At 39.8% G+C, this 27,836-nt stretch overlaps 1 protein-coding gene across 5 annotated transcripts in view; it reads right to left on the reverse strand.

The window, feature by feature from the left end:
• The window catches only part of sema6ca (sema domain, transmembrane domain (TM), and cytoplasmic domain, (semaphorin) 6Ca), a 28,761-nt gene extending 1,428 nt beyond the window's left edge, over positions 1-27,333 (reverse strand). The window contains exons 1-18 of one of the 5 annotated variants that reach the window (XM_067411335.1): positions 27,203-27,329; positions 26,258-26,357; positions 16,733-16,865; positions 16,183-16,297; positions 15,236-15,293; positions 15,102-15,158; positions 14,588-14,689; positions 14,403-14,493; positions 8,553-8,678; positions 8,352-8,440; positions 8,018-8,235; positions 7,814-7,945; positions 2,151-2,306; positions 1,860-2,033; positions 1,644-1,772; positions 1,427-1,504; positions 1,273-1,331; positions 44-97 (exon numbers count right to left, since the gene is read on the reverse strand). In XM_067411335.1, the coding sequence (XP_067267436.1) occupies positions 44-97; positions 1,273-1,331; positions 1,427-1,504; positions 1,644-1,772; positions 1,860-2,033; positions 2,151-2,306; positions 7,814-7,945; positions 8,018-8,235; positions 8,352-8,440; positions 8,553-8,678; positions 14,403-14,493; positions 14,588-14,689; positions 15,102-15,158; positions 15,236-15,293; positions 16,183-16,297; positions 16,733-16,865; positions 26,258-26,263 (1,777 nt within the window). In that variant the 5' untranslated portion in view covers positions 26,264-26,357; positions 27,203-27,329. Of the gene's footprint in view, positions 1-43; positions 98-1,272; positions 1,332-1,426; positions 1,505-1,643; positions 1,773-1,859; positions 2,034-2,150; positions 2,307-7,813; positions 7,946-8,017; positions 8,236-8,351; positions 8,441-8,552; positions 8,679-14,402; positions 14,494-14,587; positions 14,690-15,101; positions 15,159-15,235; positions 15,294-16,182; positions 16,298-16,732; positions 16,893-26,257; positions 26,358-26,700; positions 27,047-27,202 lie in introns of those variants that run through there. The other 4 variants (XM_067411336.1, XM_067411334.1, XM_067411333.1 and 1 more) reach the window with 4 other exon arrangements.
• Positions 27,334-27,836: the final 503 nt, after the last annotated feature.

Raw genomic sequence — 27,836 nt, forward strand, 5'->3', positions numbered from 1 at the left:
ACACTAATATCAGACATGAGATCATAATGTGTGTGACACTGACCAGAGACTGAATCCACGGCTGAGTTCACATCACTTCCTGCTGCTGACATCACATCTGAGCACATATAAATATAGAAGAGATTAGAATTAGTTTCAATTAGTATTAGAACAGTTAGTATTGTGACAGTGATGGATGTGTAAACCGTGACCTTTATATATGATATAGTCATATATATTTTTTTTTTGCTACATTGCACAACACAATTCCAGAATATTCCAGCTTCTGCACTGAACATGTTACATTCAATTCCTCTAGTTTATTAACATTTCCTTTTAGTTGGAGATTTTAATGAGAAACTTTAAATCAAACATCAGTCCCACAATGATTTACAAACGGCACACTTCTCACATATACTTCCTAGAACAATATTTACATTTACACTACCAGTCAAAAGTTTGGAAACATTACTATTTTTAATGTTTTTGAACAAAGTCTCTTATGCTCATTAAGGCTGCATTTATTTCATAATAAATACAGAAAAAACAATAATTGTGAAATATTATTATAATTTAAAATCATGGTTTTCTATTTTAATATACTTTAAAATAAAATTTATTTCTGTGATCAAAGCTGTATTTTCAGCATCATTACTCCAGTCTTCAGTGTCACATGATCCTTCAGAAATCATTCTAATATGCTGATTTGATGCTCAAGAAACATTATTATTATCAATGTTGAAAACAGTTGTGCTGCTTAATATTATTTTGGAACCTGTGATACTTTTTTCAGGATTCACTGATGAATAAAAGGTTGAAAAGAACAGTATTTATTCAAAATATAAATGTTTTCTAACAATATAAATCTTTATTGTCACTTTTGATCAATTTAACACATCCGTGCTGAATAAAAGTATTAATTTCTTTCAAAAAAAAAAAATAAATAAATAAAAAATAAATCACTGTACAATTGTATATTTTTACAAAAGATTTCTATTTTAAATAAATGCTGATATTTTGTAACCTTTTATTCATCAGTGAATCCTGAAAAAGTATCACAGGTTATAAAATAATATTAAGCAGCACAACTGTTTCCAACACTGATAATAAATCATCATATTATAGTTTTTTCTGTATTTATTATGAAATAAATGTAGCCTTAATGAGCATAAGATACTTTGTTCAAAAACATTAAAAATAGTAATGTTTGCAAACTTTTGACTGGTAGTGCATGTGACATTAAAATATGACACAACTGAAGCATCACTGCTGTAACGCGTCAGACTCACTTACCAGTGCATGTGTCAAATAAATGTGATTGGTCACCATCGATGTCCTGCTCAAAACCTGCCCTGCTCATCACAAAAACACAGACAGATAGTTTAGTTTGGCTCCATGTGATATGACCAATCAGTGATCATGCAGCAGAAAGTGATGTCACTCTTACTTAAATCCTGGAGCCACGTCAGCGCAGCGTCCCGTCCGCAGCCAGATGCAGTATGGGTCATGTGTGTAGAGACAGCGGCTGTGGAGGAACAGAGTGATAAAAGACTAATATGTGAAGTAACACAACAAGACTTTGTTTCTGCAGGTTTTATCAAGGTAAATTAGTATTTTAGTGTAATTTTCATTCGTTACATATACCCCATGTGACCTGGTCTCACCTCTTGCAGGTGGCGTGTCGAGTGCAGCGGCTGAGAGGAACTCTGATGATGCAGCTGGAAAACGCCACATAGAGAGCGTGATGCTCCTTGTCCAGCTCCAGACCCAACACCCTGCGCTCACCGCTGCACCTGCAACACGATGTTCGGGTTTACATCAGTACGACAGGAAACAAAGTCATGTTGATCTACAAGCAGAAGTGTAATTCAGACACTCACTGCGTGGGGTTGAACACATCGATGTCCTCCAGTAGTCTGGATCCATGTGAGCTGTTGCCTTGAATGCTGGTCAGAACCTTCAGAACCCGTCCGTCCTCAGAGCCCAGAAACACAACGGTGCGGTTCTTATGAGGCCCGGCCGCCGTATCCACAACAATCTGAGTCAGTTTATACCTGCACAATACAAGCTCATGAGTGTGATGACAGAATCACATGGTCAGTGTGTGTGTGAGATTGTGAGTGTGTGTGTGTGTGTGTGTGTGTATGTGTGTGTGTGTGTGTGTGTAGTACCTGCTGGCGGTGTTGGTGATCAGTGGTTGGCTGTTGACTGACGGCACAGACTCGTCCATCAGTGGGTGTGTCTTAATGAATGTCAGCACAGAGTCTGGGAAGTGAACAGAGGACGAGAACGAGGACGCCGAACCTTCACCTGCACACAAACCTGGACTGAACACACACACACACACACACACACACACACACACACACACACACACAGACCAGTGTTACTTTACTATCATTGATACAGATTATTTTGTTTTATATTTTCTGTTTTCATTTTAATTTTAGTTAAAATGTTACTTTGTGTGTGTTTTTTGTCATTAGGGCCCAAGCGAAAATTCGCGCAGGGCCCTCTTGTTCTTCTAAGGATTATTAGGGCCCAAGCGAAAATTCGCGCAGGGCCCTCTTGTTCTTCTAAGGATTATTATTAGGGCCCAAGCGAAAATTCGCGCAGGGCCCTCTTGTTCTTCTAAGGATTATTATTATTTTTTTTTATTTTTTTATTTTTTATTTTTTTTTCCGTCTTCCGGGGCTTTTTGGGGGCCTTAACATGCTCAAAAACTCTTGAAAATTGGCACACACATTGGAATCCGCGGCCATTAGGACGCCGGAGAGGCTGGTACCCGGGCGTGGCAGGGGGGCTCGACAGCGCCCCCTTGAAAAAAGTCTGAAAATTTGGTCCATATATTAAACATGCTTGCACGTATTAGTATGAAACTCGATACACATATAGACCTCATCGGGCCGAACAACTTTCGCGCTCTAAGTTAATCGCCACGCCAACAGGAAGTCAGCTATTAAGGGTTGTTTGAAAAACGCATGCTCTGGAATTTGATATACTCCTCCTAGACGATTAATCCGATCGCCACCAAACTCGGTCAGCATGAAGTCAAGACACTGATGATTAAAAATTGCCAGGGGATTTTTGATATCTCGAACGGTTTGGCCGTGGCGAGGCAACGAATTTATGGCGAGAAAAAGGAAACAGGAAATGTGTTATAACGTCTTAATACATATATTGATCTTTATGAAACTTCACAAGTGTGTTCGTTATAGGAGTCTGATCACATGTATGTGACTATTGTGAGTCAAAGTTATAGCGCCACCAACTGGCAGCAGGAAGTGTATCACTTTTTGAAATGTTTTGAGATCACCCTCTTATTTTTACCTGATTTGCTTCAAACTTCATCAGTGTAATGTCAATACACAGCAGATGTAGACCTATGACAGGATTTTTGATATTTGAAATATTGCTGCCATGGCAACAGGTCAAACTGTAATAATATTCTTGAGTGTTTTTGAGGCTCTTAACATGCTTCAAATTGCATGAAACTCGACACACACATCAATATTGTCAACCAGTAGACATGGACAAAGCCATAGAAATGGGCGTGGTGGAGGGGCTCAGTAGCGCCACCTTTTGACAAAAGTGGGGGGGTTAGTTTTTCCTACAGTCACCAAACTCGGTACACATATTATTCTCATCAAGTTGGACAATTTTCTAATTTACATTCATTAGCTCCGACCAACAGGAAGTCTGCTATTTTGGTTTGAATGTTAATTTTTTGAAAAAACAGGCTATGAATTTTATACTACTACTCCTACAGGGTTTATCCAATTTACACCAAGCTTTTTTTAACTTGTTGCGAACACATTGAAGTTGTTTAATTGCAAACGGATTTTGGATATCTCAAACGGTTTGGCCGTGGCGAGGCAACGAATTTATGGCGAGAAAAGGGAAACAGGAAATGTGTTATAACTTCTGCATACATTGATTGATGTTTATGAAACTTCAGGAGTGTGTTGGTTGTAGTAGTCTGATCACATGGATGTAACTATTGTGAGTCAAAGTTATAGCGCCACCAAATGGCAGCAAGAAGTGTATCACTTTTAAAATGCTTTGAGATCACCCTCTTATTTTTACCTGATTTGCTTCAAACTTCATCAGTGTAATGTCAATACACAGCAGATGTAGACCTATGACAGGATTTTTGATATTTGAAATATCGTTGCCATGGCGACAGGTCAAACTGTAATAATATTCTTGAGTGTTTTTGAGGCTCTTAACATGCTTCAATTTGCATGAAACTCGACACACACATCAATATTGTCAACCAGTAGACATGGACAAAGCCATAGAAATGGGCGTGGTGGAGGGGCTCAGTAGCGCCACCTTTTGACAAAAGTGGGGGGGTTAGTTTTTCCTACAGTCACCAAACTCGGTACATATATTGATCTCATCAAGCCGGACAATTTTCTAATTTACATTCATTAGCTCCGACCAACAGGAAGTCGGCTATTTTTGTTTGAATGTTAATTTTTTGAAAAAACAGGCTATGAATTTTATACTACTACTCCTACAGGGTTTATCCAATTTACACCAAGCTTTTTTTAACTTGTTGCTAACACATTGAAGTTGTTTAATTGCAAACGGATTTTGGATATCTCAAACGGTTTGGCCGTGGCGAGGCAACGAATTTATGGCAAGAAAAGGGAAACAAAGTGTTATAACTTCTGCATACATTAATTGATTTTGATGAAACTTTGGCTTAGTCTTCGTTGTACAAGGCTGATCACATGGATTTGACTATTGTGATTCAAAGTCATAGCGCCACCAACTGGAAGCAGAAAATGTGTCACTTTCAGCATACATTGAGATCACCCTCTTATTTTTACCTGATTTGCTTCAAAATTCATCAGAATAATGTTAAAACTTGGCACATGTAATCCTTTGAAAATGGGCAGGGAGGAGGGGCTCTATAGCGGCACCTTGTAGTGCAGTAAATGTGGAGTGAATTTGACATAGTCCTTTGATGTTTAACCGTTTTAAGTGCCTATTGCCCGCCGTGCACAGTTGCCCTGAAGCCACCGGGGTGGCGGTGCCACCGGGCTTGGGCCCGCCATCGCTGCTCGCAGCTATATTTTTATTTTTTTTAATTTTTTTTTTTTTTCCGTCTTCCGGGGCTTTTTGGGGGCCTTAACATGCTCAAAAACTCTTGAAAATTGGCACACACATTGGAATCCGCGGCCATTAGGACGCCGGAGAGGCTGGTACCCGGGCGTGGCAGGGGGGCTCGACAGCGCCCCCTTGAAAAAGTCTGAAAATTTGGTCCATATATTAAACATGCTTGCACGTATTAGTATGAAACTCGGTACACATATAGACCTCATCGGGCCGAACAACTTTCGCACTCTAAGTTAATCGCCACGCCAACAGGAAGTCAGCTATTAAGGGTTGTTTGAAAACGCATGCTCTGGAATTTGATATACTCCTCCTAGACGATTAATCCGATCGCCACCAAACTCGGTCAGCATGAAGTCAAGACACTGATGATTAAAAATTGCCAGGGGATTTTTGATATCTCGAACGGTTTGGCCGTGGCGAGGCAACGAATTTATGGCGAGAAAAAGGAAACAGGAAATGTGTTATAACGTCTTAATACATATATTGATCTTTATGAAACTTCACGAGTGTGTTCGTTATAGGAGTCTGATCACATGGATGTGACTATTGTGAGTCAAAGTTATAGCGCCACCAACTGGCAGCAGGAAGTGTATCACTTTTTGAAATGTTTTGAGATCACCCTCTTATTTTTACCTGATTTGCTTCAAACTTCATCAGTGTAATGTCAATACACAGCAGATGTAGACCTATGACAGGATTTTTGATATTTGAAATATTGTTGCCATGGCAACAGGTCAAACTGTAATAATATTCTTGAGTGTTTTTGAGGCTCTTAACATGCTTCAAATTGCATGAAACTCGACACACACATCAATATTGTCAACCAGTAGACATGGACAAAGCCATAGAAATGGGCGTGGTGGAGGGGCTCAGTAGCGCCACCTTTTGACAAAAGTGGGGGTTAGTTTTTCCTACAGTCACCAAACTCGGTACACATATTATTCTCATCAAGCCGGACAATTTTCTAATTTACATTCATTAGCTCCGACCAACAGGAAGTCAGCTATTTTGGTTTGAATGTTAATTTTTTGAAAAAACAGGCTATGAATTTTATACTACTACTCCTACAGGGTTTATCCAATTTACACCAAGCTATTTTTAACATGTTGCTAACACATTTAAGTTGTTAAATTGAAAACGGATTATTGATATCTCAAACGGTTTGGCCGTGGCGAGGGCAACGAATTTATGGCAAGAAAAGGGAAACAAAGTGTTATAACTTCTGCATACATTAATTGATTTTGATGAAACTTTGGCTTAGTCTTCGTTGTACAAGGCTGATCACATGGATTTGAGTATTGTGATTCAAAGTCATAGCGCCACCAACTGGAAGCAGAAAATGTGTCACTTTCAGCATACATTGAGATCACCCTCTTATTTTTACCTGATTTGCTTCAAAATTCATCAGAATAATGTTAAAACTTGGCACATGTAATCCTTTGAAAATGGGCAGGGAGGAGGGGCTCTATAGTGGCACCTTGTAGTACAGTAAATGTGGAGTGAATTTGACATAGTCCTTTGATGTTTAACCGTTTTAAGTGCCTATTGCCCGCTGTGCACAGTTGCCCTGAAGCCACCGGGGTGGCGGTGCCACCGGGCTTGGGCCCGCCATCGCTGCTCGCAGCTATATTTTTTATTTGTTTTTTAATAGGGCTGGGTAAAAAAATATTGATTTCTCGATTTTAATTCTCATTTTTACGAACCGATAGTGATTCTTAAATCCCAAGAATCGATTAGTCTAGTCTGTTTTCAGTTGATGAATGAGCAGAATATGTAGCGCCTCCCATCCAATAAATCACAATAATCTTTGTTACTTTTAATATGAAGCAAAGTCTCAAGTAACGTCTATCTTATTATGAGATTCAGAAAATAAATAACGTTTTGGCGCTGTTTAATGTGGCGTGACGGATCGTTTTAGCGCCTCAGTTAAAGAGAAGCATGTGATCATCCTCTCCTCCGCTTTAATACAAGTTACAGCGAAATAAACATGAACATCTGAAGGTATGTTAAAATATACAGTACAACTTACTGAAATCCGTATCATGTCTCGTGTAATCGCTCAATCAGTGCTTCAACCTCAATAAAACAGCTTCAATGTCACGTGACGTCACATTTACCTCAGAAAAACACATTCAGTGACCATAAACTCATTAGTCAGCTAGAAAAGTGACTCTAGAAAGCAACATTCTGATAAATATAGCTATGCACCGTTACATATTCATTATAATTTTTAATGTTCTTCAATATTTTATGCATGTTTGAATAAATCAGATATGACAGCCGCGATTTAAATGTTTATATTTCAAAAACCGAATTGGAGTAGAAATATGATTATGTAATTCTAAACTTTATCTATAATAAAAACATTGAGTGTAATTTAAGTGTTTGTATATAAATAAGTTAATTTAACCTTCAATATTATTACAGTAGTACCAGCTGACTCCCATGTGTAGTTTACAGCATTAGTGGAGAGATTTTTTTTTACTGTAACTGCAATCGAATTGAATGCATGTGAATAGTAATCGAATCAAATTGTGAAAATTGTGTCAATACCCAGCCCTATTTTTTTTTAAAATGCCTATGTTTTGAATATGTCTGCAAAATGCTTTTTCTTAATTTTTCCCTTTTGATTTGGGGAAATCTGTTTCTGACAGGTTTAGTGAGATTCTCCCTGTTTTTTGAACAGTCGTCATCACAAACATCTCACCGTGGTTTGGGCACGTGTTCCTCAGGCACTGACGTCCACATCGAATCGCTGTTCTTCTGCTCTTTAAACTTCCCATTAAAAACCCGCTCGATGTCATCCAGATAAAACCCACAGACGGCTGAACCGGGAATGCTGAGACACAAAGAAGTTAAGAGTTAACAGACATATGGTGTTTCTGTGAGTGTGTGTTGTGATTGTGTGTACCTGTTGATTTGTGTGGTGAAGACTCCGACCACAGCGGGCCGCTGGTTGATCAGAAGCACGTTGGTGACGGACTGCAGCACGTCGAAGTAAAAGAACGTGTCTCCAGGAACTGAGCAGTTCAGCCGCGCCTTCAGAAACGACGTCCAGTAGCGATCCAGCACGCGTGTGGAGCCGCCGCTGTCGTTCTTACACACGCGAGCCACTCGTGAATACACCACCTACGCCAACGAGGAAGAGAAATGAGGAGAATGACTAACAGGAACACTTCAACTGTTTTTATACAGAATGCTTCTGTTTGGATCCCATTTCATAACAGCACAGACACATGATTTACCTTCCCAGCGGCGGTGTGCTCCACTGCAATCTCACTGAAGAAGAAATACACATAGTTGCCATATTCTACAGCATGCAGGAAGTGAGGCTCTGCAGAGACAAATAAAGCTGAAAATGGTGCATCTGACTCTCCTCAACAACACACATGATCTGAGGAATCATTCATGTTCATGTAAACATCTTGATGAAGTTAAAGCAGCACCTCTCAGCCATTTGGAGTCGTATTTGACCGTTCGCAGGACGGGCCGCCCCTCTCCTCCTAAACTCCTGTAGATCACCGCGTCGCTCGCTTGGAAGTCCGTCACTGTGGCCGAATAGAAATGACCGCCTGAAATAGAAACGTACATGAAGTGAAGAGACTCAAACGCAGGCCTCTGGTTAAAATGTGAGACTGCCAATCAAAAGCATTTTAGTCAAATCAATCACAGGCAGGTGATCGGCTACAGAAAAAAACATTCAATATGACTATACAATAAATAAATAATCAAAATACTGGTTCTCTTTCAAGGGAACTCGCACTGCATAGTTGCTATGGGAACGCCTCTGCGAATGTCGTCATGAAGCACGTATGAAATCTGTCCAATCAGGTGACGGAACGTCATAGGCGGGTGACGTCACTGACCAGGAACTATAAAGCCAGCCCAAACACACTCACATTCAGCTTCTGTGTCTTCAGCTGTGTCTTGTCTGTCTTATTTATTGTTGTCTGCCTACCATCTTTCAGGTGAAAGTTATTATGGCGAGTGAACAGCAGCAGTTTAGGAAGTGTGTGCACCCTTGCAACGGGAGAGACCGAAGACTTGCCACTTCCCTCTCCCGTGAGCGAGGAGCTCATGGAGGTGCTTACTCGCCAAGCTCAATATCGATTGGCCAGCCGAGAAGCAAGAACAGCAATCCCGCAGTAAGCTTGATGAACACTTCCTACCATCAAGGGCTGCTCAACCTCCACGTCGGGCGCTACCGTTTTTTCCCGATCTCCACACTGAGGTGTCGAGATCATGGAAGAGACCAGTATCTTCCCGTGTTTTCACCCCTCAGACCTCCACTCACAGTAACGTGGCTGGAATGAGAAAACACGGGTATGTAGCAATGCCAAGAGCGGAAGAGACGCTTGCGAGCCATCTCTCTCCGCAGGCGGCGTCGTCCCTCAAAGCCCCGACGTTGCCCACTAAGCCGCTGAAAACTACCTCAGCATTAGTGGGCAAAGCGTACTCGGCAGCAGGTCAGGCAGCTGCATGCTTGCACAGTATGGCTATCATCCAAGCATACCAGGCTGACCTGCTGAAGGATTTGGGTGATAGTGATGAAGTGGGGGCGGAGTTCATCCAGGAACTCCGTCAGTCAGCAGATTTAGCCCTCCGTGCCACTAAAGAGACGGACAAGTCCATTGACCGCTCCATGGCAGCTCTAGTGGCAACGGAGCGTCATCTGTGGCTGAATCTGTCCGACATTAAGGACAAAGAAAAGTAATTTCTCCTGGATGCCCCACTTAATCCTTCTGGCCTCTTTGGTGACGCTATCGCCACGGTCACCGAGAGGTTTCAGGAGGCGAGGAAGCAGGCTGCTGCTATGCAGCAGTTTCTTCCTCGCCGCACCCAAGTCCCTACGGCTGCTGAGCGTCCTCAGAGAGGCACTCTGTTATGCCCACTATCAAACCGGGGCGCAGTAGCTCCTCGCGTGTTTCCCGAGGGTGGCGCGTTTTCTCTGCAGTCAGCCCAGTTGTTCCCTGCTGGGGCTCCGCTTCAGGGCACTGTGCTGGCTGCCCATATAACACCAGAGGTCAGCCTCGAGAGGCTGGTTGCCCTAGTAGATTTTTTGTCAGAGTGGAAAAATCTGTCAAAAGTATCTCAGTCGGTCCTGCACACGATAGAAAGAGGGTATGCAATTCAGTTTCGAACACGCCCACCTCAATTCAATGGGGTCATACCCACAGTGGTAAATTCAGAGCAGGCTCTGGTGATGGCACAAGAAGTAGACTCTCTTGCGAAAGGAGGCTATAGAAAGGGTTCCTCCTCCCAGCAGGGAGTCAGGATTTTACAGCCGCTATTTCATTGTGCCAAAGAAAGAGTTGCGTCCAATTTTAGATCTTCGTCAGCTGAACAAAACAGTAGCGAAGCTCAAGTTCAAGATGCTGACAGTAAAACATATCATGTCACAAATCAGGTCCGAGGACTGGTTTGTCACGATAGATCTAAAGGATGAATACTTTCATGTATCAATCCTTCCGCAACACAGGAAGTTCCTAAGGTTTGCTTTCGGGGGTGAAGCATACCAATACAGGGATCTTCCCTTCGGCCTAGCGTTATCACCTCGAACCTTCACGAAATGTGTAGACGCGGCAATGGCGCCCTTGCGGAATTACATAGACGATTGGTTGATTCTGGCCCAATCAGAGCAGATGGCGGTTCAACATCGAGATGTTGTTCTCGCTCACATGAGAAGGTTGGGGTTTAGAATAAACGCGAAGAAAAGTGTGCTTTCTCCAGCTCAGAGAACCAGTTATCTAGGCGTGGTATGGGATTCGGTGATCATGCGGGCCCGTTTATCTCCGGCGTGCATGACATCAATTCTGTTGAATGTCTCACACATAAAGCTGGGCCAGTCACTCACTGTCAAACAGTTTCAGAGACTGTTAGGTCTTATGGCAGCAGCGTCCAACATGATACCTTTTGGCCTGCTGAACATGAGACCACTGCAGTGGTGGCTCAAAACCAAAGGGTTCTCACCGAGGGGGAATTTATTTTGTATAATCAAAGTCACGCGGCGATGCCTACGTGCTCTGAACCTATGGAAGAAACCTTGGTTTCTGTCCCAAGGACAGGTGTTGGGTGTCATCAGTCATCGAGTCACTCTAATGACAGATGCATCCCTCACGGGCTGGGGGGCGATCAGGAGTGTCCGCTCGACCCAGGGTCTGTGGCAGGATTATCATCTCTCTTGGCACATAAATTGCTTAGAAATGATGGCGGTATTTCTAGCCTTGAAATACTTCCTCCCAGACCTCAGGGATCAACATGTGTTAGTTCAATCAGACAACACAGCTGAGATCTCTTATATAAATCATCAAAGAAGGTCTGAGATCACGCCCACTTTACAAGTTGGTGAATCAGATTCTCCAGTGGTCCCAAGGGAAACTGCTCTTCCTCAGAGCAGTGTATATCCCGAATGTGGGAATGTGTGTACCTGAATGTGGGAGCAGACATCCTGTCGAGGCAGGGGCCGAGGCCCGGGGAATGGAGACTTCACCCCGAGGTGGTGAAGCTCTTATGGGAGAACTACGGCGAACTGCCCAAGTGGACCTGTTTGCGTCTCAAGAGACAACTCACTGTCCACTGTGGTTCTCAATGACAAGCCCGGCACCTCTTGGGCTGGATGCTATGGTACAGCCGTGGCCGAGGCTACCGCTGTACGCATTTCCCCTGATTGCGCTACTCCCGGGAGTTCTGGAGAGAGTACGCCGAGACGGGGCCCGTCTACTATTAATTGCCCCGTTCTGGCCAGCCTGAGTATGGTTTTCGGACGTGATGTCCCTTCTCGATGGAGATTCCGATCAGGAGGGACCTTCTCTCTTAGGCGGACGGTCTGATTTTGCACCCCCACCCGGAGTCATGGATGCTGTGGGAGTGGCCTCTGAGAGCGCACAGCTCATAGATTCCGGTCTCTCAACTGAGGTTGTTGAGACCATACTCTAGTCCAGAGCTCCCTCCACAAGGAAACTATACGCTTTGAAGTGGAGATTATTCACTTCCTGGTGTGAGAATCGTCAGTGGGATCCTGTTAACTGCCCGGTTAGTTCAGTTCTGTATTTCCTGCAAGAAAGATTCTCTTCAGGGTTATCCCCCTCTACACTAAAGGTGTACTGTAGTACGGTTAGTAGATGTGGGAAGAAGGAGGCGGGAACCGGCGAACATTCAACATAACTATGTTTACATAAAATAAACAAAGAACAAAACGAAAGTAATGCCGGCAGACCCTCGCGGACGTCTGCCGGCCACACAAACATAATAAACCATAAAATAAAGTCCAGGCCTGGTCCTCTCTCGTCCTCCATGGTAGTCGCTCCTCCTTTTATGCTCCCGGAGCTCCTCCGTGAGGGACTCAAGGCCGGTGCGCCTCCCAGGTGAAGCTCATTAACACTCGCGCCACCGGCCTCGCGCCGTTCCCTCACGGCTCTCGCCCGCCCTGGTCGCCACATACCCCCATCGCCCCTCGCAGGCCGGGGGGGTACTCCCGAGACTGCGCTCTACTCCCCCCCGGGGCCTGTCTCGGCGGCCGCAGCACCTGGGGGTAAGGACAGACGAGACGAGAGAAAGGAGACGGAAGCAAGGGGAGCGACAGGACGAGAGGAAAAAGAAAAAAAAAAATCTTGGTCCGGTTCCCCGACACACTGCCGCTTGGTCCTCAGCCTGCCGAGAGGCTCTTCTTCGCGGTGCCATGCGGTGGCACTGGACGCTCGGTGGACGACCCGATCCTCGACCGCCTCCTGGCGGCCGGCGATGGCTCCTCCGACTGAGGGCAGCCGGCAGCGAGTCCCCCGTTCCCTGCTCCTCCCCTTTATGGCGGACGGCAGCAGGCTCCGGCCCACGGCGAACGGCGGCGACTCCTCCGCTCCCTCTTGGACGGCAGCCACCCCACCTCGTCCCAGGGGCACGGCCTCGAGCTCTCCGTCCCACCTTTCACTAGGCTCCAGTACCACCGCCTCGGGCAGCCTCTCGCGGTCTTCACTGCCGCGCTGCCCGAACTCCGCAGCACCGCGATCCCCCTCAGCAGCGAGGGCTCTCCAACAGCATGTCCCTCCTTCCTCCCGGGTTTCGGCACCAATGTAGTACGGTTAGTAGATGTGGGAAGAAGGAGGCGGGAACCGGCGAACATTCAACATAACTTTAATATAAAATAAATAAATAAACAAAGAACAAAACTAAAGTAATGCCGGCAGACCCTCGCGGACGTCTGCCGGCCACACAAACATAATAAACCATAAAATAAAGTCCAGGCCTGGTCCTCTCTCGTCCTCCACGGTAGTCGCTCCTCCTTTTATGCTCCCGGAGCTCCTCCGTGAGGGACTTAAGGCCGGTGCGCCTCCCAGGTGAAGCTCATTAACACTCGCGCCACCGGCCTCGCGCCGTTCCCTCACAGCTCTCGCCCGCCCTGGTCGCCACATGTACGTGGCGGCCTTAGCTGCTTACCACGCTCCTTTCAGTGGAGTCTCTTTGGGGAGACACCCACATATAACTCGTTTCCTTCGTGGCACTTTGAGGCTCAGACCTGCTGTACGCATGAGAGTACCGGCTTGGGATTTGGCCGATGTATTACAGGGCCTGTCTATGGCATACTATTGCTTCAGTATTTCAGAAGCTGAATGTGAGTGTGTTTGGGCTGGCTTTATAGTTCCTGGTCAGTGACGTCACCCACCTATGATGTTCCGTCACCTGATTGGACAGATTACAACAATCAACAAAAATATTACTATTTAATGTCAAATAAAATGTATTATTAAACGCATTTCATTTTATTATTATTAATAATAATTAAATATTGTTTTAATCTATTATTTATATTGTAAAAAATAAACAAATAAATAAAAAATATATTACTATTTAATGTCAAATAAAATTTTATTTATTTTTCATTAATAATAGTAATCAAAACGTATTATTTATATTGTAAAAATAAACAAATCAAAGAAATATATTACTATTTAGTGTCAATTAAAATGTTTTATTACATGTATTTCATTTCATTTATAATTCAATTTATAATTTTACAGAACAACAGTAAAATTTTAATATTATTGTCTTGTTATAATTTTTTTTTGCTTCAGATAATGAAACATAGCATTTATTGTGAATCGAGCTGCTCCAAAACACACCACACACTGAATTTTTTTCTAATTTAATCAGTTAATGTAGGTCATACTTCTGTGGTCAGAAAATACGAGGATCACATCCCTGTAATACACGCATACACAAACTGTGGATGTTTGGAAAAACCCAAATGCTTTGCTGAGCACCTGAACGGATGTGAATGTAGTGTGTGTGTTTCAGCAGCTCACCTGCAAACACTCCTACGTTGGACTGGCGAGACTCGAATGGACATCGGGCCTGACCCAACAGCTCCTGACCGACCTGCTCCAGCGAACTCAACTGACCACAAACCATCACAACAACAGGGTGAGCATTAAAACATCTGTCCATGAGATGGCGCTGATTGACAAGCAGCTGAAATCAGGGAACTCACTCTGTAGTTTCGGCAGGCGGGGTTCAGAGCGTTGGTTCCACACGCAAACAGAGTCTCATCGTTACGAGGCACAAGAACTTTGATGTAATTATAACATTCATCCTGAAAGCAGACAGAAGATGATTTAAAGTCAAACACACAAGAGTCCGTTTACACCTGCTGTTAGGATGCATCTATATGGACAGAAGCAAATGTTTTGTGATCCGTTCACTTGTTGACATAGATGAAATCCAAATACAAGTGCTCACAGGAAACACATAAGAGATTAATGTTAACATAAGGTGTAAACAGAGCAAAACACGGCAGACACAATCCCAACATGAGCTTCTCTGAGTGAAAAACATCTGTTAAACGTCTCTGAAGGTTTGTGGTCCAACACAAAATAAATTCAGTGGCTCTTCTGGCTGTGTGGCTTCGTCAGCTGACACTTTCCCAGCAGAGACACATCTTTAGTCCAGCTGTGTGTCCCATCACTCTTCATCTGATCTCAGATCTGCTCTAATGAGACACTCACGCTGTTTCTTCCTCGCACGGCACACTTTGACACGTCTGTAGATCTCCACGTCAGAATCTGAAAGAACAGATTACTGTCAGACCTCACGTATGAAGCTTACACCTGTGTGTGTGTGTGTGTGTGTGTGTGTTTACCTGCTGTGGGATGATTCTATCCACTGATGCAGTGAGATTCACAACAAACACATGATCTCTAAACAGGTGGAAAACACAAGAAAATGTCATACTGTGCAATTCATGATTTCTCCAGCTGTTTTCAGTCAAATGTATAATTTCACTGCATAATAACATAGTGACCATCCAATCAGGATTTTTTGGGTTATTTATATTTTCTAGCTGAGCAATAGAGTGCAACAATATACTTCTGGGAGTAAAATACAATTTTAAAAAATCCATAAAGATTTTTTAATAGCATGTATAAACCTTTCAAAACATAACTTTGAGCTCTGAGGTTAAGAGATATGCTTCTGTGAGACAAAATTACTTCATTTTTAACATTGAGATTGATTGATTGATTGATTGATTGATTGATTGATTGATTGATTGGTCAGCAGTAACTGTCCACTACAGTTTTAAACCTCAAAAACAACTGCTGTTTAAATAAACATTATAAATGTTAAATTCTTTGTAAATATATATTGATGTTCAGAGTAGATCAATGGTATTGTAATTATATTAAGGTAAATAAATATATTGAGTAACAATTAGGGCTGTCAATTAATTCATATTTAATCAAATTAATTACATTATATGCTGATTAATAAATTAAAAACATCCAAATGCCTCAAATAAACCATGTAAAAACATCTGCGTACAGAAGCACTAACTGGGCATCACAAAAGTGGTTATTTCTACTTTTTAATACTTAAAATTTTAATACTAAAAGTTGTACTTTTTTACTTTCACTCAAGCATGCTTTGAAGATACTCGAGTCACATTTTTACTCTGAATCCATACGTTCACTTCAGTATAATTCGAGTGGTTTTTCCAGCCTGCATGTGTTTTGGTGCACAGATTTCTCTTCAGTTATCTGGAACGCGTGTGAACGGACTGACTGGAATAAACCAGCGAGAGAGAAGGACCTGGCAGCGATGTACAGCATATGCTGGATCCTGATCATCCGCTGATAGTCCAGACCGAGACGCTCCGAGTTATTGTGTGACATCAGTCCCTGGAAACTGGGATACAGGAGTGAGTCTGTGGAGCACAACAAACACTTCAGTCAATTTACACATCAACCCTCAAACTGATCAACAAAACTGTGAGGCTCTGAATCTCAGAAATGCCGTTGGTGTTTGTATGTAGTGACTTTACTGCATGTTAGTGTTAACATTAATGTTATCTAGTTGTCAGAATAATGGGAAAAGAAAAAATACTGTTCCATTTGTTGGAAACAAATTTTGCAAAAAATATGCCATTGATTGCTATTAAAAGCCAATAAGTTGATAAGAAATATGAGCAAAAAGAGAGAGATGCATTTTGCTTCAGACAAACTATTTTTAAAAAGTTACAACAGAACAGCATTTTTGAAGACGGGCCATTAAAAACAATCACAAATTTTGCAGAGAAATAGTTTGGATGGAGGACAGAATCTGACCAGCACAATGAACTCCTGTCAGTCATGTGACTCACCTTCCAGTCCCACCACACTGATTGGCTGCAGATCCCTGGGGAAGGAGGGCGTGGCAGTAGCGATGACAGGGAGTAGCCAGGCTAAAGAGACCATCGCCATGACGACAGAGTAACGCCATGTCCTGTCAGTCATCTGCAGAGTTAGAATGAATAAAAAATACTAAGACAATAAATAGATGGAAACATAAACATACAGCACACAAATCCTCTTGAGTTAGCACATTCTCATGACATCTAAATCATCAAGACATTAAAATAATCATTATTGATGTACAGAGTCACATTCTTGTACATTACTTTTTAAATTAACACAATACATATTAATGTGAGCAGGACAATGATAAATTTATCTGGACTTTAGATTTGGTTTAAGCTAACATAATATAGAGTTTTTAGCACATTCATTTATATATGTTTAATATATATTTACATTTACATTTACATTTATGCATTTGGCAGACGCTTTTATCCAAAGCGACTTACATTGCATTATACTATACATTTGTATCCGAGTATGTGCAATCCCTGGGATCGAACCCATGACCTTGGCATTGCTAGTGCCATGCTCTAACCACTGAGCTACAGGAAAGCTTATATATAGCTATATATATATATATACAGCTATGGAAAAAATTAAGAGACCACTTAACATTGATTTCTGAACTTGGAGTGGTCTCTTAATTTTTTCCATAGCTGTATATATATATATTTTAGGGCTTTCAAAAATAGCGCGTTAACGACGTTAATTAGTTGTTTGTTGTTAATTACGTGAATTTTTTTAACGCATTTCACGCATGCGCAGTGTGACAAATTATTCAGGTCAGGAAAGTCAGGGAAGTGGTTGGGAGCTAGAGGCGAGATGGAGCAAGGTGAGCAAAGTGGGCCTATTGACGGATTCAAATATAAAAAGAATGATAATGGTACAGTTAACAAGTACAAGGTTATTTGCAAGATTTGTAACAAGGAGTTTCAATTTCACCTGAGCTGTTCAAGCTTGAGGTACCATGTCAACGCCAAACATGCGTTTGCTGGGCTGTCAGGTTCAGCAAGTGGTTTGCGCCAGACAACGCTGAATGTTCGCAGGCCATTAACAAAATCAACCTCAGATAATTTGACCAACACAATAGCAAAATGGATTGCAAAGGATTGTAGACACATTAGCATTGTAGAAGACTCAGGTTTCCTTCTGGAATGAATTAAACCAAGTCAAATATCAATAACATGTATGTATGTAGTGTTAATTTCGTCAGACAAGACGAAATATGTTCGTCAACAACCTTTTTTTTCATGACTAAAACGAGACGATGGCAAGACTGCACCACTGTCCAAAAACGCTCACTAAGACTAAATTAACATGAATTTGACGAAAAAAGACGAGACGAAAATGTTTTGCATAAAATAAAAACTAAGATAAAATCTCTCTTAATTTTCGTCTACAATCGTCTCTGCTTTTTCATCAGCTGTTACACCTTTAAAATATTCAGAACGAGTTCGGATCCCGCTTATTACATTGCTACCTACCAAATAAATCAATAATTTGAAACAAAATTATGATTTAAAAAGGAGTTTATCGATTTAAAAATGATTGTATTGCTTCCGCTAAAGAAAATAGTGCGCTCCGTCTCTACGGTTAGAATCCTGTGTGTTCATGGCAACGCTCTGTTTTTCATGGCGACGGTGTGTTATAGTTAGGAGCGGTCTGTTATCAAGAAACTAACAAAAAAAGCATCCTGGTTAAGAGGAATGCCAAAGAGGAAGTGATGGGACATTACAAAGACAAATATTATGGTGTGTAGTATGTTTCAGCTTGATTTAAACCACCATTATTTGGCTGTGTTAATAAACGGACATAATATGAAAATTATGTATCTGTGTCCTGTTATTTATCTTTTGGTATGCATTTCAGAAAAAAAATGGTTAGGATTCAGGTGTAATTGCAAATAGTGACTAATCCTGATTAATCCACTGAAAATTCTGATTAATTTGATTAAAAATTTTAATCATTTGACAGCCCTAATAATATATATATATATTTTTTTTAATTCTATTTTAATATACTTTAAAATATAATTTATTTCTGTGATCAAAGCTGAATTTTCAGCATCATTACTCCAGTCTTCAGTGTCACATGATCCTTCAGAAATCATTCTGATATGATGATTTATTATCAATGTTGGAAACAGTTGTGCTGCTTAATATTGTTTTATAACCTGTGACACTTTTTCAGGATTCTTTGATTAATAAAAAGTTTAAAAAAATATCAGCATTTATTTAAAATAGAAATCTTTTGTAACAATATACACTACCATTCAAAAATTTGAGGTCAGTAATTTTTTTTTCTTTCTTTTTTTTGAAAGAAATTAATGCTTTTATTCAGCACGGATGTGTTAAATTGATAAAAAGTGATGAGCATAAGCGACTTCGTTCAAAAGCATTAAAACACAGTAATGTTTCCAAACTTTTGACTGGTAGTGTATATTTTAACATTTATTTTAAAGAATAATTTTAGACTCTTTGGCCAGTGTCATAAACATAACCATCATGTCTTAAGAACTAGTATAACCAAACAGTAGTTAGTCTTACTGTTCAGAATCAAATTAGACCAATCTACATTTTTATGTAACTGACTCAGAGTGATAAACAGTCTTAAAGATAAAAAATTGACTAATTTGTAAGACTATTCTGTGTACTTTATGCAGCCCTGCCCTGGTCTAAAGGTTAATCTAGATTATTTTACATGACAGTGTAAATGTGCATCACATTTCAAGAACACAATAGATTTCAACAGTCAAAAATCACATCAAACACACAAACATGAACAATAAATCACAATGACCTAATAAACATGTATTTGAGCTCTGTTAAGCCTCCGGAGCGAATGTCAAATTGGACTGTAATTCCGGAATCATCTTTTTTATTTTAGTTTGTATAATTGAGATTAAGGTCAGACACACTTTAGTGTTAAAGGTCAGTGTTAACATGAGCTGCTGTATTTATCTACACTAATGTGTGCTGCGATACACTCCTCTATTCACGCAACAGTCAGTTCCAGAAGTGAAATCTGCATTCATTTTCTCTATAGTCAGCCCAACTGCGAGCGACGAGGTTGTTAATCCATGGTATTTGCTTCTGTTGAATCCGTAATATTATTTCAGCATATTTTTTAAAATAATCATGTTTAACAGCAGAATTTGTGTTGAAAAACTACATTACCCATGATTCTATACAGAAACAAGCAGAATTGCCAAAAGCTCTCAATAACTCTACCCACTCCCACGAAATACTGCGAATAACGTTTTCGAAAAATTCAAATATATATATACAACATTTTTAAATGAGTAGTTTATATTTATTGTTTTTAATTGGATTATTCTGTTCTTTCCATCACTAAAGCCAGATTTCCGCAATGCAGAAAACGCGGACGGAATCGCGGAATCCAGTCATAAAAACGGAATTCAGTATATAACGCAGAATGTCACGGAATTTGTCAAATTTTTGATTAATGAATAAAAAGCAGGTCAGTACACTTAAATCTGCTTGCGATAGACTAGTGTCCGTGAATATTAAACCACAAATAGACTATAATATTAAATATGAATCCTGCATATCTGTGTGCTTCTGAAACAAATGACACGGAAGTGCGGTTTCATTTACCTCACGCTGAATTTAAACGCTTCATCATAATCTCAGTTTTTCTTCCATGTTTTAATTTTAACAGTAAAGCTCTGTTGTGCAGCACAAAAAAGTTTGACAAAATTTTAATTAATTTTTAAAATTAATTTTAATTAATAAATGGAATTTCATGATTAAAAAATAGATTAAATGGTATGTGTTCATTTGATTGCCGGAAAAATAAAATACGGAAGAGAATTTCTGAGGGGAAAAAAACATTTCATAAAAAATACTTTTTTCATTAAAAAATTTTGTTGTTTTTAAGAATTCAATTTATTACACATGCTTTTTTATTTAATAAAATGTAATTAAACGATTAAAATGGAATCCAGAAAAGTTAAAACAGAATTTGGTAAAAAATAAAATTTGGGGGAAAAATAAAACGGATGTCATAGGGCCCTAAAAAATTAAATTTTTTGTTAAATGTTTAATTAATTGTTGGTAAATTGGATAATTGTCATTATTTCCATTAATTGGACATGCATATACATGCATTGGAAATCCATATCATAGAATTTAATGGCAAAAAATACTTCCGGAACAGCACAGCTGAAAAAGTGGGCGGGATATAAAACTAATATATATATATGTATGTATGAAGACTTCAGATGCAAAAGCCTCTAAGTGCCATCTGAAATTTTCTTATAAAATGAGCATTTTTATCAAGCTTGTATGTTTATGTTCAGTTATTTCACTTTAATGGCAATGAAAATGACCTATTAATTGACATTAAAGTGAAATTACTAAACTTATTACAACATATATGTAACTTCAATGAACTATGATCCCATAACAATCCGTGACAATGTTTAAAAACAGATCCAACATGAAGCTAATCTGCCAAGAAGTTTTGAGTGTGTCAGTGGGACACTTTAGCTAATTAAAGGCTAATCAGAGCTAATCTTCCATTAGGCAGATGAACCGGGACACACGAGTCAAGGGTTTAATCTGGATCTTTTAATGCACAGGCTTATTCAATTATACAGTTTTACATACTAGAAGCTAAAGTGCCTGATTTCCTGAATTCTCCTTTAATTAAATTGCATTACAGGCCTGTAATTAACAGTAACGTTCAGGCTCATTAATGGAGCACAGAGAGACAATTTTGTATTTAATAATCTACATAATACCAAGTGTCCTTTACTGTAAAGAGCGAAAACACAAGCACACTTCACAACCATTGAACCACCTCAGTATTTGTTCTCTCTCTGCAGCTGTTGTTCAGACTTATTCAAATGTGAATGTTGTTCACAGCTAAACACAGATCAACACGACCCAAAACACAGAAACCACATCCAAAAACACCACAACACAAACACCACAGACAGTCAGAGCGGCAACGAACAGAGACGAGAGAAAAGCAACGCTTGCAAAAACAGAGCAAGAGCTTGTGTTTACTGCCTATAAAAAGTCTTTTATACATATTTTTTACATTTTCTTTTACTGAACCATCACATGCTTAACTGAAAAATGTTATAGTCTCATAAAAACCCCACAGTGCAGCTGTGATTTCTTTGGGTTCGTCTGTATCTCTCAAATTCCTGCCCATTCTTTTTGGCGAGATTTCTGTCAGGTTGGACGGGAACGTTTGACAAACGGCCGTTTCTGAGTTCCTCTACAGATGCTCAGCTGGACGCGCTTCGACTGATCAGGACACAAACCTCTCTGGCTGTAAGATACTCCTGTCTTCACACCAGGGATGATAACAGTGATATAGCTCTAAAATTGTTCTAAATATAAAAACAAAGTCCACAGCACAACTATAACAATAACGGCACAGAGAAACAATATCGCTGTGCGTGCGAGCGATCGTGTGCAAATGTGTGTGTGTTATTGTAACTCAAGTACACTACAGTTTCATGCGCTTTTAGTATTTACTACTGTTTACTAGTTCTTAATGCTCCTGTCGTAAGCTGTGTTCAGACTGAAGACGTAAGCAGATAAAATAAAAAGGGAGTTCATATTTCTGACTGCTTGTATTCACTGACAAAAATGTAACCATATGCAGTAACATTGAAAATTGGGGATGCAACGCATCGTGTTGCATCATGGAATCGAATCGTTATCGGATTGAATCGTGAGACCAGTGACGATTCAGTGAACTGGCTTTAACTTTGGCTAACTTTCAGGTCCTGTTGGCAATTGTCAACCTGCTTTCCTCCAGTATTTTCTGTATTAGTTTAGCAGACGCTGACACACTGAAGCTTCCCTAAAGCAGCACATCACATAAGAAGCATTATAGGACAGTACAAGTCCAGACTATAGTCATCATATGCATTTGGCAGATGCTTTTATCCAAAGTGTCTTACATTGCTTTTTAAGCACAGTTCTTGTTTTCCATGAGAACATGATGCTAAGCATCTCATATTTTTATAAAATGGGATGTGCATTTTAAATCAATAACTTAACACTAAGACAGCAAAATTCACATGGGGTTTCAAATACCAATAAAATATGAGAGTATTGACATTTTCCTCCACTGTATTTTAATAATTTTAGACTGTTTAGTATGAATTTAATTTACAGTAAATGCATTAACAATAATAATCATGTGTAGGAATCTTTAGGCACCTTATGATCCCGTTCTAAAACGATTCTTGTCTGCTTTTTTTTCTAATTAATTAGCCTAATGAGTTTAATTTACCAATGTTGAAAATGTAATTTATTTGTGCATTTTTTTAATAAATTATTCATATAATTATATGTGCTTTTTTTAAATAATTACAAATTAATAATAAATAAAAACAATGGTATGTTATTAACTAACTAAATATAGCTTCAAATACAAGCAAATATAAAGCAATGAACTAAAAGTGCTTTGAAAGGGGGGATTTTCTTTTTCTCAGCATAATTGCTGTTTGATTATCAGTTCAGAATTGTTAAAGTGAGAATTGTGATGCATCGGAGAATCAAAAAACTTCACTTAGAGAATCATGAAATATTCAGTCATTCCTTCTGACTTCAAATTGAAGTAAACAATAAACAGACAGTGTGAATCCAGTGCATAACACACTCCTGCACTTGACCGAGATCAACAGCGCTTGTTGTCATGTTTAGAGAAACACAAACACAGATCCACATACTCTCGCCTGTGTTATGATCGATCTTACAGGACTTTGAGATATAGTAAACACTTTGGGAATGTTGTTCTGTCCTGTTATTTTCCAGGAACACTTCAGTCAGAGCGGCTGGAAATCTTCTCTGGTCTGTAGTGTTTCCTGAATCTCAAAGTGAGACCAAAACAGAAGAACCGACTGCTGCCTCGTCGGTCAGTGACTTAAAGAAATGTGAATGCAGCTTGTGCGGTTTAGATTGTTCATGTTTTACGGTCTTTAAAGAATATATTTAGAGCTTACAGCATTCATGCAGCTCAAATAGTAGAGTGTGGCGCTATCAACGTCAAAGTCACGGGTTTGATTCCCAGGGAAGGAATGAACTGATAACGTTGCCACAATAATACTATTCTATACTTATTAATCAAGTGACAGGCTTAAGCAAACAGAGTGACTACATTTCCCAGCACTAAAATCCACCTCATTTTGTTGCACAAGCACTAAAAACCATCCTGTCATGTTTATGCATTCGAAGACGTCATTTGTTAAAGAAATTAATTTGGTCAAAGTTGTAGCTGCACATGTATGGCGATCACAGTCCCATCATGCAGACGTGAAGAAGTCAGTGAGAGTAAACACTGTGAGTGTGTGTAACGTCTCTCTCTCTGACGGCTCTCACGCTCTCAGTAAAAATACTCGCCACCTTTGACATAAAGCAGCCGTTCTGCTTCCTGTCCAGAGCTCAGAATCGTCTCTCTCGTTTCCTCCTCTCTCAACTTGTACTGCACTTCTCGGACACAACAATGTCCAGCGAGTGTCCAGTGGTAGTTACTCATGAACACAGTGTTCAGGCCGCTCACACCATCAGTGCAGTGTTTTAACTGTTGGTCTATGTAAACATGCTGTGCCATAAGAGGTCGTTCACACAGAACGTGTTTTTGCATTCCACTGCGCAGCTTTTTCATTGTTTTTTCTATGTAAACATGCACAAGATGGATGTCTTTGACCGTTGATCATGGGTCACGTGTCTTCTGCAATGTCCTGCACATGACATCGTGCTCTAAAAACTCAAGTTAAATGGAGTTTTTTTTAAAAAATGTTTGTTTTTCTACTTCGCATATTTTTGTTGTGCACAGAAAGTGTCTTTGCATTCCTGTACTGCTTTTTCATTGTTTTTTTCATCACTTGACAAGATGCACGTTTAATCGCTGCGTTCATGTTTTTTGCAGCTTCTCACATGACACAGCATTCTAAAAACAGCGCTTAAGTAACTTCCCAAACGTGTCTCTGCGTATTCTCGGTCAATATTGAAATCATGATTATTTAACACGATTATTGATGGACGGAATGCAGCACAATAATTGTTTTTCCTTGATTATCTTGTTTTCATAATAGTTGGAAGCCAAAATCGATATCGAAAAATCAATTGCGATTAATTGCACAGCCCTAGTATCGAGTTTTTACATAAAAACTTTATACTTCATTATAAAAGGTCCTAAAGTGCAGTACTTTAAAGATGCTTTGCAAAGGTAAATGACATTCTTTTAAAAATGCGTATTACTTACTTTCTTGCACAAAACAGAGAAGTTGTTTTCATATAATAGAGAATTTGAACTCTGATCCCTTATTCACTTCAACAGAAGATATTTTTTTACAAAATCGTCTTGCTGACAAATGGGTAAAACCCATTGATTTGAAGAATATTGGCAAAGTATAAAGATTTATGATGTGTATATAATGTGAATAATGTGAGAAAATATCAAAAGGTGCTTAAAACAATTTTGAGTGTGGATCACAGCTGTATTCTAAAAGTATAAAGATTTAAAACTACAATTAATTAGTATTGGGGGACTATGTGAGCCTTAAAGGAACACTCACTTTTTTTTTGAAAATAGGCTCATTTTCCAACTCCCCTAGAGTTAAACAGTTGAGTTTTACCGTTTTCGAATCCATTCAGCCGATCTCCGGGTCTGGCGGTACCACTTTTAGCATAGTTCAGTGAATCTGATTAGATTGTTAGCATCTCGCTCAAAAATGACCAAAGAGTTTCGATATTTTTCCTATTTAAAACTTGACTCTTCTGTAGTTACATCGTGTACTAAGACCCACGGAAAATGAAAAGTTGCAAAACTCTTTGGTCATTTTTGAGCGAGATGCTAACGGTCTAATCAGATTCAATGAACTATGCTAAAAGTCGTACCGCCAGACCCGGAGATCGGCTGAATGGATTCGAAAATGGTAAAAAATCAACTGTTTAACTCTAGGGGAGTTGGAAAATTAGCCTTTTTTCAAAAAAAGTAGAGTGTTCCTTTAAAACATTTTAATGTCACGACTTTTTTTGTATATAAACTATTGTGACACCGAATGACATTTTAGTGGGTGTCTTCTGTAAATCATGGTATAAAGGCCATTATTTTTCGCTCAGAAAAACACATTCGAATGTACAGAAAAAAGACTAAATTTAAAGTTGTATTACACTTTCATTTTTTGGATGCTTGAAAACCCGTTTTGTTTTTTTGTCTATAAAAAGCATTTAAAATGGAAGTTGGTTGGTAACCAATACTGCTTGTTTACTAGAATTTATTATTTTGTGTGTGTTTGAGCAGAAGAATAAAAGTCATAAAGGTTCAGAACAACTTGAGGGCGAAAAAATGATGACAGATTTTTAATTTCTGGGAAACTGTCGCTTTAGCTCTAGGGTTAGGGTTAGATACGGTCAGGGTTAGTCAGGGTGAGGGTTAGGGATAAACTATAATGCCGTGTTAAGGAGCGCTTGGACCCCAGCTTTCTCCCTCCTGACCTTCATGTTGAGGAATTCAGGGGGAGTTTCTCTCCGACCCCGTCGTTTCTGTGCCGAGATCAGAGAACCCAACAGAAACTCTACAAGTGTTCCAGGAATGCTGGAGTGGGCAGAGAGATGGACAGAGGGAGAGAAAGGAACGTATGATGAAGAAGGAGGAAAACATGCAGAAGATTCATACAAGAACAAGACAGGCTAACATGAAGAGATAGGCCTAGAAACATTAAGAAGAGTCAGAATACTAATTAATAATAATACAATGTTTGCCATGAGCTCATTGTGTCTCTGGAGTTGTGTAAACTTATCTTAGATTTATCATTAGTCGAATATATATACACACACACACACATACATGATATTACACTGATGACATGTAATGTATTTATTAGTCTAAGTATACTTATTACCAGAAAGAGCTTATATCTTAAATCAAAACCACTAACCTTCTCAAACTGAAACTTGTTTTTTTTAAATACTCAAAATCATATTTGTATATGACTGAAGAACGTTCTGGTCCAGCTGACTGAATTATTGATGTAATTTCATACACTCACTTTCAGACTTGTTCTCAGGACTGGCTGTATCTGGCTAATTTAAGCGTGTTTTGTCAGTTTTCTGAGGGCAGATGGTCAGACATGAGCTTTAAAGCCCAAATCCCCTCAGAGAGCAAAGGATTACCACATTTACCCTCCAGCATCTTCACCGTTTCCTCCTAAAACAATCGTGACAGCTCTCCAAACACCGCGTTTCTGTGAAGTGTTCGCCGCTGACTGAAGAGTTTACGCGTCTGACGGTTTAACGGTCGCAGTTTAAAAGCTTTTTAAAACTCTTGTGGCGCGATTTATAACTCATGCGCGTTCATGTGCATCTGCGCTCGCATGACCGGTTCAAAAACACTACTCATAATAATTAACCACAGTCTTACAAAACTACACCCTAACTTACCTGCTTTGCTTCAAAAACCGTCATATTCCATATTTTCTGCGTTTTCTTCAAATCTGAGCGTCAGAGAGTGAGTTACACACACAGAGATGTTAATTCAGAGTAATCTACTGCGAGAGGAAGAGAGGCGGGACTACAGATACAACAGACACGCCCCTTCATTTGCATGTGGAGCGGTCTCTTTACTCCCTGCGTCCAATCAAAACAGATGTGGCGGGTTATTTCTGATTTACCCTGCGGAATTGCTTTTCTTTTTTACTATATTTAAATAATAATGATGATAATAATAATAATAATATATGTGGTGGTTATTTCTGATTCACCCTGTGGAATTGCTTTCCTTTTGTATTATATTCAAATAATAATGATAATAATAATAATAATAATGATAATAATAATTACATTTATATATACATTTATATATACATATGCTCATGTTCAGAAGGCAAAGAGGAACTTTACAAAGATCAACACACACACACACACACACACACACACACACACACAGACACACACACACACACACACACACACACAGTGGTTAAATGCAGGACACTCGCAGAAGAAATCAGAGATTAATGCATCTGGATCTGTATTTACAGTCATGCAGATGGCAGGAGCTTCTCTTTTATCAAAG

This window comes from Chanodichthys erythropterus, chromosome 15 (genome assembly GCF_024489055.1).
Source record: "Chanodichthys erythropterus isolate Z2021 chromosome 15, ASM2448905v1, whole genome shotgun sequence".
In the NCBI taxonomy this organism is placed as follows: Eukaryota; Metazoa; Chordata; class Actinopteri; order Cypriniformes; family Xenocyprididae; genus Chanodichthys; species Chanodichthys erythropterus.